Genomic DNA, 12,167 nt, shown 5'->3' on the forward strand with positions numbered 1-12,167 from the left:
TGTCACAGATTCTGAACAAATGATATCAAGAGTAAAGGGATACAAAACTCTCTATGATGTCTATAGAAAAACATGTGCTGATGGGCCTGGTGATGCAGGGCCACCTGGCAGTCTTCCAGAGAGGCAGAAACACAAAATTGCTGGGGTTTACACTGGGATTTTTCACTTGGACATTGGACCCCTGTGGAAGTTGATTGGTTTAAATATTCTTAGTACAACATGATAAGTTGTAGTTGTTTGAGTCTTACCCCATGAAAGAATTACTTGTCCCAAATATGTTTTCTAGGGAACACGTTAAGTATAAATGCTTAAACAAAGAAAATTGTTCTTATAATGAAATGTAGATTCTGAAAGGGAATTATTTTTGAGCGGGAGAACCCTTTGGGAGTGCTTTGAAATACCTACTAGGGCTGTATATAATGCTGATCTATTTTCCATAGATTTCAGGATTTCTGATGAAAGCAGGGTACCCTCTTTACAGAAAATGTACATTCACACACACACACACACACACACACACACACACACACAAATATCTGTATACAATTTCAAGGGGTTGGGGATGCAACCCCTAAGTTAAAGAATTTCTGTTCTTGATAAGAGACTGAGGATTTAAATTGGTCCCTTAAGTCACATATATAATCAGAAAATTCCCCTCCCTGATGTTGATCGTAAAACTATACACAGCCTAAGTTCACAGAGGCATATTTTATGCAGTATGTGCAGGCTTTGTGGTTTCCGCTTTAAGTTCATACTAGTAGCTATAAATAATCTTAGTCTGTGAATAAATTCTTACACAGAACAGAAGAGAGGTACAAGAAAAAGACAAAGATAGGTCAGGAAATCCTACCGTTGACAACAAATAAATTCAAATGCTCACGTTTTTAAGACAACCTTGGGTGACAGATGCTTCCAATATGCTCAGGAATGGAAAGGCATGGGTAGAACAGGAAAGTCGAGTCCCCAAGATTCCACAGGAGCCTTCCGAGAAAAAGGAGATTCTGTTTACATTTATCTGACTCTGTTCTTTTCCAAGCCAACCTACTGAGTTCAGAAAGCCACTTGATCTGAGTGTGCCTCGGTTCTGTCAACAGTTAAATGGATCTGTGTAAGTCTCTCCCCCTTTCCTAACAGAGGGTTCCTTTGCGAGGCACCGGGTGAAGCGTTGAGTGGTCGTTATCACCCCAGAGAGTCTTGTACAGTCTGATAATCACAGCTCTCAACCCATCCCTTCCCCTCACCACCTGTGCTCCTCATGGATTCCCAGATGGTAGCCCAGCCTGAACTGAGCATGACCCTGGGGTGCCCACCAGTTGGAGGCCATTGATCATGTGTGGTTGCCCACTAGACTGGACTTTGCTCCCCAACACTGTGGAATTCTGGGCTGGTCCTTCCACCTCTCCAGACTCTGGTTTCCTAACTATAAGATGAGAGGGCTGCCTTCTGTTACTAAGAGGATAATGAACTTTAATCATAAAGGAAAGATTGCTGCTAGCAATGCAGTAATAGTGTGAATTAGCTTATTTTAAAACAATGAAACAGTAATGGGAGCAGAGAAGGGAAGACATAGAGATTTCTCCCATTTTTCTCACCACTAATCAGACTCTGAATAGGGCAGAATCCATGTCTAGAGTTCACATCTAAAGGGGAAAGGAGAAAACATGCAGCTCATCCTAAGACACAAACATGTATAAAGGAAAGCAAATCTGTTTATTCAAATCTCACCATTGCTTCAAGGTTCAGCGCCAGTCCTACTTCCTAGGCAAAGCCTTCTCCAATTAAACTATACTTTTCACCCTTTTGCAGCCCTGCAGTTTGTCTTTATTTATTTTTAACACCTATTTTTTCCTGCTGTTTCCTGTTTCATCTGTGCAGAGCCTGACTCCCTAATAAAATCAGTGGCTTTTTTCCTTATCATCCTCTTCTTCATTGGAATATTCTATAGCCTTTTGCAACACAGATCATTAAAAAATCTGCAGAACTAAGTTAAATTGAAAGGGAGAAAAGAATAGGACACGTGGCTAGAATTTTTGTCAGTAATGGGAGGAGGGGCAGGTTCCACTGATCTGGCTGTATCCTTTCTGCCTGTACCTCAGTGACTCCCAGAAAAGACCAGTTTTTTTTCCTCAAATCCTTCAGTGAGGGACTTCCCTGATGGTCCAGTGGTTGAGACTCTGCTCTTCCACTGCCGAGGGCCTGGGTTAGACCCCTGGTCGGGGAACTAGGATCCCACAAGCCGCGTGGCCAAAAAAACAAAACAAAACAGAACAAAACAAAACAAACAAAAAAAGCCTTTCAGTGATACCACAGATATTCGTTGAAACCTTCTTATGTACCTTCATTATGCTCGTCATGAAGATGTGTGATGGCCAATCAATTCATCCCCTATAGCACCACAGTATATAAGTGCCATTTTCCCCCCAAACACCTCAAAATGCTTTAGTCACAAAGTTCAGTTCTTTCCACACCATTTGGGCAGAAGTCAAAACTAACGGAAAATCCTCTCTATGACTTCCAAGTGGTCAGAACCCAAGACAAGGTGCCTGTACCTTGGTGGTTTCCAAAAGAGAAGGGAAGATCAGAACCAAACCGGGTCCTGCCTCCAGACAGGAAACAGCCCTTCCTTCCAGTCCCAGGCTCTTCAGACACCTGGTCCTGCCTGAGGGGCCCCGGGGGCGGGTGGGGGGGGGGTGGAGAGGAGAGATGGCTGCCCTACTCCCCAGGCAACAGGAACAGGGAGAGGAAGACACAGGCCAGCCCAGTTCAATCTTATTCACTCAGAAGGGGAAGCTGCCCTTGGGGAAATGAAAAGGTCACTTCCAATACCATTTACTGTGAGAACATGCCAACCCAAATCCTGGCCCTGGAGAGTCAACCCCTACGCAGCAAAGGTCAACATGGCAATGCGGAGGCAAAAATAAAGTTCTTCATTATTTTCTTAAAAGTACAAACATGAAGGTTTAGGTTTGACGTATAAAATAAGAGGAAGAAGGGAAATTCACCTGTTTCACTAGTTGGAGGAACTATCCTCAAAATGAAACACCGACTTACGATAAATGTTACCTTTTAGTTAAATAACAAAGCACATTCACATTATGCAGAGTCCTGGGTCATAAAGAGCCCCAGGCAAATCTAGCCTGAGACTCATACTCCAACACACCCCGGAACGCAGCTGCCCCCAGCCTGACTGTCCACCCAGGGCCAATTTAACTGAGATACTGAGGCTGAGAAACTCTCATTACATGACCACAAAACTCTCCTGGAAATTTCCAGCAAAGCCATTTTCCTAACAAGACACTTTGTTCCCTCGTGACAGGTAATTCTATATCTGTAGAGGACCAATAGAGTCACTCTTGTTCACTCCACCCTCACCCCTCCAAAAGGATCTGACGTTGAACTTCCAGCAGTTTATTTCCGAGCGTGGTTCTTCCTGTTTCACAACCGTCTTCAATAAGATACACAATCAGTGCCTGAAGACACTGAATCCTACAGGAAGGCTAGTGACTCTGGACAACAAAAACCAACGTGTACTACCTAGAGCAGATGGTAAGCAGTATTAATGATTCTCTGATGAAAGTTGATGAAAATATAAATGGAGAAACTATCCAAAATGAGAGTCTTGTGTTCAAAACTAACATGGACCCGTGTTTCCATAAGAGGTGTTCAGTAGTCGCAGGAACTATACACAGGAGGGAAATAAGAAACACACACCTCATTTCTGTAGCTCTACATAACATTGCATGGAGTGCCAAGGCTAGTTTGCTGAGATATGCGGCTATGGAAGGAGACACAGACGATGCTGCTTACATCTGGTGAGATGCCTGCCTTTTCCTCACAGCCTTGCTTGGAGGTAGATGAGACATCGGGGTGGGACGGAGGATTTCAGGGAGCGACTGGCTCAGCTCTCCCTCACCTCGCCTCTCCCCGTTCTCTCGCCAGGGGCTCAGGCTGGCGGGATCCTGCCTCAAAGGCCACCCTTACCCTGAAGAGAGCGTGTCCACGTGTGGGTGGAGGCAGAGAGTGCTTCAAGAACAGCAGCGACCTGGCCCTGCAGGTCCACCCGCCGCCTGGTCACCCCGCCCCATGTGGACCCAGCTGGGGCAGCCCTGGGTGCTGTTTTGCTGGACGTACTGCCAGACTCTGCAGAATCAGGAGAAAAAGGGCCGTCTCCAGCCCTGGAGTCACTGTGCGTCCTTCTACGTTAATTCACAGGATCTTTTCTGTAAAACGGAATGAATTCTCCTCATCCCAGAGTTCAGTGGAGTGCTGCTTTCAGACACAGATCGACCTCGACCGCTTCATTCTGAAAAGAAAATGCAAAGTCACCATTTTTTAAAAAGCATGGTTATTCTAAACATTGATGTTTTTATTTTATTTCATTGGGTTTGATTATAAACTCTAATGTAAAAGTGGATATCTGTAAATTCCTAACAGAGGAGGTTTACTCTTCAGGCAACACACACACACACGCATGCACGTGCACACGTGCACACACACACAGAGGCACACATGCAGAGGCGCACACACGCACACAGAGGCACGCGTGCGCAAACACACACACACGCATGCACGCAGAGGCACACAACTCTGAACTCCTTTCAAAAGGCAAATGACATTGTCTGCTTATTTGCTTCGGTATAATTCATGATAAATAACATTTTGACGAGGACCTTCGGATGCAGAGGACATTTTAACAGTCTTTTTGCATAATCTAACCATAAAAATACCTCTACATTTTCATTTTTAATACAGCGCAATATTCAATGAGACATTCTGATGAGGGAAATGGCGCACAGCTGGCCTGACTAAAGCAGAGGTACCCAGGCAACGACTCGGGACAGGACACAGGGGACCCACGTGCGCCACAGCAGGGTTCTGGCTGTTGATGTTGGGGATTTCTTTGCCATCAGGAGCTGTCCTGTGCATTGTAAGAGGTTTAGAAAAATCCTTCTGGCCTCTTCCCACTAGATGCTAGTTTCCCACCAACACCCCCAATTGTGACAACTAAAACGTCTCTGGACTTTGCCAAATACCTCGGAGCGGGCAAAACTGTCCTGGCTGAGAAGCAGGGCCCTTTGGCTAAACTCTGTGTTTCCCGGGGAATCTACCAACAACCTAAATGTTTTCCCTTGACACCCCAGGCAGTCCTTTCAAGGGCAGAATGCATACACTGGCCTCTCTGCCAGCAGCCAGCCCATCCATTTACCCCAAATCTGTGCAAACGAGATTCACTCTTCTCATTGCCTAGAGCTTTTTCCTCTTCTCTCTCACATGAATCAGTTTTTGCTTTTGTTCCTTACTCAGTCTACTGGTTAACTCCTTCACATGTCAGAAAACATGACAAAATAACTTACCCCACGTCCAAAATAACTCATACAGCTGTTTTACATTGTAAAACAGATTTCCCCTCCTTGTCTCTGGACCCCTCCCTCCACTCGGTGAAGAAGCTCAAAGGTAGAAGGGAGGTGGGGGCAGTGATCCAATAAAAAAATTCCCTTAACCTTGAGGACATTGTGCCAAGTGAAATAAGTCAGACAGAGAAAGACAGATACTGCAGGATCTCACTTATATGTGGAATCTTAAAAAAACAAATTCACAGAAAAAGAGATCAGATTGGTGGTTGCCAGGGGTGGGGTGTGGAGGAGGGGGAATTGGATGAAGGTGGTCAAAAGGCACAAACTTCCTATTATTACAACATAAATCAGTCCTAGGGATGTAGTGTACAGCATGGTGACTATCACTAACACTGCTGCACGGTACCTTTGAAAGCTGCTAAGGGAGCAGATCCCCAAAGTTCTCGTAATGAGGGAAAAGAAACTTTTGTAACTATACGAGGTGATGATGATGGCCGTTAACTACACTTATCACAGCAGTCATTTCCTAATACATGTGTCAAGTCATTATGCTGTACCCCTTAAACTAACACAGTGCTATCGGTTAATTATCTCTCAATAAAGTTGTAAGAAAATATAAATTTAAAAATTCACTTATGGGCTTCCCTGGTGGCGCAGTGGTTGAGAGTCCGCCTGCCGATGCCGGGGACACGGGTTCGTGCCCCGGTCCGGGAAGATCCCACATGCCGCGGAGCGGCTGGGCCCGTGAGCCATGGCTGCTGGGCCTGCACGTCCGGAGCCTGTGCTCCACAACGGGAGAGGTCACAACAGTGAGAGGCCCGCGTACCGCAAAAAAAAAAAAAAAAAAAAAATTCACTTATGACTATAATATTAAGGGAAGTTTTTATTTGTAGAAGGCATCAATATGCCTGCAGTTAGGCCAAAGAGTTGTCGTATGTCCAAATTAGAGAATGAGAAATACACACAAAATCCCTTAGGAATCCAAATTACAAGCTAATTTAAGGTTCTGACTCTTTGGCACACACATAGGAACCCCAGAGGAACTGCAGCCCGGCTCCAGGGAATCCTTGGAATTCCTGAAATTGTAAAATTCTGTCTAGGGGGAAGAGTGTGTGCATTTTTTCCTGGGAGAAGGTACATGGCTGTCTCCAAATTCTCTAAGGGGCATATGAGCCAAAGAATTTTAAGAATCTTTGCTCTTTGTAGAACAGAATTGTGGTTGCCAAGGGGGATGGGGGTGGTGGAGGCATAGACAGGAAGTACGGGATTAGCAGGTGCAAACTATTACATATAAGATGGATAAACAAAGTCCTGCTGTATAACACAGGGAACTGTCTTCAATATCTTGCGATAAACCATAACGGAAAAGAATATGAAAAAGAAGGTATATATATGTATAATTGAATCACTTTGCTGTACAGCAGAAATTAACACAACATTGTAAATCGACTATACTTCAATAAAATAAATTTTTTTAAAAAGGAGGAAAACGTTAAAAAACAAAACAGGGCTTCCCTGGTGGCGCAGTGGTTGAGAATCTGCCTGCTAATGCAGTGGACACGGGTTCGAGCCCTGGTCTGGGAGGATCCCACATGCCGCAGAGCAACTAGGCCCATGAGCCACAACTACTGAGCCTGCGCGTCTGGGGCCTGTGCTCCGCAACAAGAGAGGCCGCAATAGTGAGAGGCCCGTGCACCGCAATGAAGAGTGGACCCCGCTTGCCACAACTAGAGAAAGCCCTCGCACAGAAACGAAGACCCAACACAGCAAAAATAAATAAATTAATTAATAAACTCCTACCCCCAACATCTTCTTCAAAAAAAAAAAAAAAAAAGAACTTTTCTCTGTGAAGAATTAGAACATCATCTTTGTGGGACGGTGCCTGCCCAGCTCCTGACAGGAGCGGGGGGATACCTCGCCAAGCCCACCATGCCTACGAACACAGGGAGCTGGCGTCGGTACCCCCGGGCCTCACTGGTCCCTCCCAGAGGCCTCACACCCCTCTCTTCCCTCCCTCTGGACTTGGTACTGAGCTGCCTCTCCCTCTGCCTCCCTGCCTTCTCTGCATCTCTCTTCTTCCTTCCTCGCTTCCCAAATGGTCACAGTCTACCCTTCTATTTGAGAAGGGACTGATACTCATACTCCTGAAAATATCAAACACTGCTCATGCTCTGCAAGGTGGGTTGGGGGGTGGTCACAGAAATCCCCATCCCCAGGAAAAATGCCTGAGAGAAAGAGTACCATCTCCTGAGGAGCCGAAACAGTGTCGCTCAGGCCTGCATCCCTGATGCAGAGTCTGAGGTTCAGTTCCAGGTCTTCTGTCAGACCTCATAAGCCACCTGCCGGCCTCATAATCCTCCTCAACCTTGTCTCACCCTCCTCCCACCGCATGGTCTTCATTTAGAAAGTGCTGGGGACCACAGCTTCAAAGAGGAGGCTCAGGAAGTCAAGGTCAGTCACCACACAGCAGGCAGGGTGGGCCTCCCCTCTCTCTGCCGTGCACAGGAGTGGGCTGAAAGGTCCTTCCTTCCTTCCTTCCTTCTCTCCCTCTCCCTCACCCCCTTCTTTCTTTCTAAAATTCCTGTACAGGGGGCAGAACCTCTTCACTCCACACAGTATGTTATCTGCCTGGCCCAGAGACACACTTCATTTATTTAGATGCTCAGTGAAGAAACTATTCATTTATGTGACTTTCCCAGTGAGCTATAAGTTGGCCCTCTGAAAGTCATTCCTTTTATTCATTTGGGAAAAAGAGAGCTTTAAGAACTGCTTTATAAAACTCTCTGCCTTCCCAGGCCGAGATCAGTCCACTTCCACTTTCCGTTCCCAAGAATCAAGCGTCATCACAATAAACGCCTCTTCTCACAGCGTGTGGTAATGCGTGCGCTTTATAATCTGTTGCACTCTCCTGACCCTCGGCTGCTGGCCCCGTGCCTGCCACTCACCACACCTCCTTCTCGTTCACCTTTTTCATTCTTTCCACTAGTATTTACCACTGCTGATGTGCAGTGTTTCTGATGGGTTGTGGCTGAAAAACCATCCAAGACTGTTGGCATTAAACAAGAGCTAAAACCAAGTGAGGAATCAGAAGTGGGAAATGAGAAGAATGGGAAGTAAGGCCAAAGCTCAGTGCAGACACACGTGAGGGAAGGAGGTCTCGAAGGCTGGTGGTCATCTCACCTTTCCACCTTCCTTTCTGGCAGGTTTTGTACAACATTCTCAGATTCTGACAAGTCGGGTATCTTCTATGCTTGTTAAAAAACATATCCATTTCCCCATCCTTTTCTTAGTTTTAAAAGTAGATGAGTAAATGTATTACAATCTTCTATGGAAAGAGACGAACTTGTCTTTTTATGTCCCTCTATTAATATCTTAATGCAGCAGTCCCCAACTTTTTGGCACCAGGGACCGGTTTCACGGAAGACGACTTTTCCACAGACTGGGGGTGGAGGTGGGAGTCGGGGGGGTGTTTCAGGCGGTAATGCGAGCAATGGGGAGCGAGGGGGAGAGCTGGGGGTGGCAGATGAAGCTTCACTCGCTCGCCCGTCACTCACCTCCTACTACGCGGCCCGCCTCCTAACAGGCCACGCACCGGTACCGGTCCACAGCCCGGGGGGTTGGGGACCCCGGTCTTAATGGACTCAGTGGCCTTCAATAGAAAAAGAGATAGATTCCCCATACTGAGGTCATCTTTCAACAATTTAACTATATTGTTTACTTCAAACTCTTCAGCACTTGCTTCTCTGTGAGACCACAGTGTTTCCATGAAAGTTTCTAATGATATTCTGATGTGGGATATGGGGCTTAGAAGGTGGGTGAACCACAGCAAGGAAACACATAGCAACCCTCATGTTTATAGTTTAGTTGTTTCCGTAACATTATTTCCAGTTGCTCTGTCTGCTCACAGAGGGCAGGGACTGGGTGACCTCCACGGAGCGTGGAACATCACCTGCTCAGAAAGCAAATCGAGCCATCTGCCCTGTCTGGTTCACTTGTTTATCATCACACCTCTGCCTTCTGATGTGCTCGACTTACCAGAGAACCAGAGGGACGCTGGGTCAAGCCCCAGAGTCTCACAACCGGACACGTTCTGATCATGGAAATCCTGCTGCAAAACGCCCAGCACCAGCTCTTCACTCATCACATACTTCATAAAGTTGTGGTCTTCTGACGGAAACCCAAAGTGCAGGTGGTAGGTTATTGTGGCGTTTTCACCACTGAAAGGCAAACCAAACAGAGACAGTTAAAAATATCAACAGAGGGCTTCCCTGGTGGCGCAGTGGTTGGGAGTCCGCCTGCCGATGCAGGGGACACGGGTTTGTGCCCCGGTCCGGGAAGATCCCACATGTCGCGGAGCGGCCGGACCCGTGAGCTATGGTCACTGAGCCTGCGCGTCTGGAGCCTGTGCTCCGCAACGGGAGAGGCCACAACAGTGAGAGGCCCGCGTACCGCTAAAAAAAAAAATTAAAAATCAACAGAATCACACTGCAACTCATGAAACTGATTTTAGGAAAAACATCTTTTTAGTTCTGCATTCCCTCCCAGGACAAAAGGGCAAAGAGTGTACTGCCCTAGAAGCCCCCTCATCAATGCATTCATCACACAAAGTTGAGGTGGTCCTAACCTCCTCCTTCCACCTAGAACCCATCCCCTTGGAGTCCGCCAGGAGAGGCCATGCAGGGGAGATACTGACTCGGCTATCGTCAACGAGGCTCCAAGAGCTGCCCAACACCAGGCTTTACCCCTGAGGCAGGCCAGGGAACCCCTTTTTCTCCCTGTTCTCACACCACAGCCTCTCCCTGCCCCAACAAGTGTGTGTCAGAGCTACTCAGTTTAACTAGTTCATTACTTAACCTATAAAATGTTCGAGGTAGGGCCCAAAGCTCCCTGCCATCAGCTGGATGCAGACTCCTAATCTCTCACAGATGACCCTGGGTACCAGCAGCAGATCATACCTCCCTGGTTTGTCCCCAAAGTGAGAAACTTTTTCTGTCCCATTTCCACTTCCTAAGGTTTTGCAACTCTCAGTAAGGGGACCTAAGGAAAGGGAGTTTTCATCTTCTTAGAACACACTTTCCCATTTCTAAAATAAAAATAATCATGAGGCTATCCTCAGCTAATCAACAGTCTAGACAGCTTGTTAAATGCTACCTTAACATTCAGATTTCTCAACAGATATCCTTTGGTTCAAGAAGGCCTAGATTTTTTTAAAAGGTCCAGATTAAGAGCCAGCAATAAAATATTTAAGAGTGGCCACATCTGAGACCCTCACCCAAGGGCAAGTTTGGGTTTTTCTTGTTTTTGTTTTTTAACATCTTTATTGGAGTATAATTGCTTTACAATGGTGTGTTAGTTTCTGCTTTATAACAAAGTGAATCAGTTATACATATACATATATTCCCATATCTCTTCCCTCTTGCATGTCCCTCCCTCCCACCCTCCCTATCCCACCCCTCTAGGTGGTCACAAAGCACAGAGCTGATCTCCTTGTGCTATGCGGCTGCTTCCCACTAGCTATCTATTTTACACAAGGGCAAGTTTTGCAGACAAGCCAGTCCCAGGAGTGAATCAGAACACTGTCCCTGCCAACGACTGGCAAAGAGCTCCCTCTTGTGGCCAGAGGTCACATACACCAATACTCGGACTGATGCGCAGGCTTTGGAGGCAATGCGTTTGTTTCTCAGTTCGACACTGTTGAAACTCTGTCTGGACTTTAAAAAATGAAACAAAAATGTTTCCCAGCAGAATTTCTTTATCCGAAAATCCTAAAACCCCTGGGTTTTTCTTTCAAATAACTTTTAAAAATAGATTCTCTCACATTACTCTTCAGATTTTGTTTTACTCAGTTTTCTGATGGGTTTTCTCAGTGCTTACCCCAACCCATTATGCAATCCCACCTCCTCTAGACCCGTAATATGGGCTGGATTCTTGGTAAGACCCTTTACGCTCTGAATATCCTTCCTCTCTCACCTGTCTTTGAATTGTAAGTTAGGGCAAGCGCACTAAGAGGAAAGTTGGGTCTGATTATGCATTTCTCCCTTTTCTATTGGCGTTTTAATACCAGTAATTTATGAATAAAATAGGCTAGGTCAAAAGTGTCACCATAAGGTAGCATGCACACTGGCGGTCCATAAAGAAGGAGGAATAGTGCTGTTGACAAGGCAACCTGCCACTGTGTTTTCAGACTCCAAATCCCTTTGGTTTTACCCCACTGTGCTCTGGTGCTTCCCCTCCCAGGTTTGGGAAATTTATGGTTTGAGTGGAGGAACCTCAATGTAAAATTGCCTTTGATGGTCATATTCCAGGGCTATCTTGGGCACAGCAGGTAATAAAGCTTTGCCTTGTAAATCTTGTCCTAACAATATAAAAGGATAATCAAATGACTCTTCTACATACATACACACTTTTACCTAAGTGTCTATAGACATATATAAAAACATAAGAGATTAGGAGGAAAGGAAACAATACATATGCGTGCGTATATGTTACACATATATAATACACAAAGTATATATGGTAAATACATGCACAGAAGAAATCACACAGACCAGTGATTGTTGTTCATTTTGTAGAAGGGACTGGAATTCACTGCGGAATTGATTGGCACAGGAAGTGTCCAGGGGTAGTGGGGCAGGGGAAGGCGGGATGTGTACTTTGCTGGTAGCATGTATCTTTATTTTTTAATATTATACAAGGAGCGTGAACTTGTATATGACTTGTGTTCCTCAAAAGCAAAAGCCAGTACATAATCCAGCACTATCTGAGATCTATTTCTATTTCTACTCTTAGCTTATTCGAGCATCTGCTGGGAAA

At 45.7% G+C, this 12,167-nt stretch overlaps 1 protein-coding gene across 1 annotated transcript in view; it reads right to left on the minus strand.

The window, feature by feature from the left end:
* Positions 1-2,910: 2,910 nt before the first annotated feature.
* Positions 2,911-12,167, minus strand: part of LOC309822522 (TPA-induced transmembrane protein) — a 30,947-nt gene continuing 21,690 nt past the window's right edge. The window contains exons 5-6 of the mRNA XM_082654382.1: positions 9,390-9,571; positions 2,911-4,303 (exon numbers count right to left, since the gene is read on the minus strand). Coding sequence (XP_082510508.1) covers positions 4,299-4,303; positions 9,390-9,571 — 187 coding nt within the window. The 3' untranslated portion in view covers positions 2,911-4,298. The remainder of the gene's footprint in view (positions 4,304-9,389; positions 9,572-12,167) is intronic.

The sequence above is a fragment of the Grampus griseus genome (genome assembly GCF_964374135.1).
Source record: "Grampus griseus genome assembly, chromosome: 5".
NCBI classification, from domain to species: domain Eukaryota; kingdom Metazoa; phylum Chordata; class Mammalia; order Artiodactyla; family Delphinidae; genus Grampus; species Grampus griseus.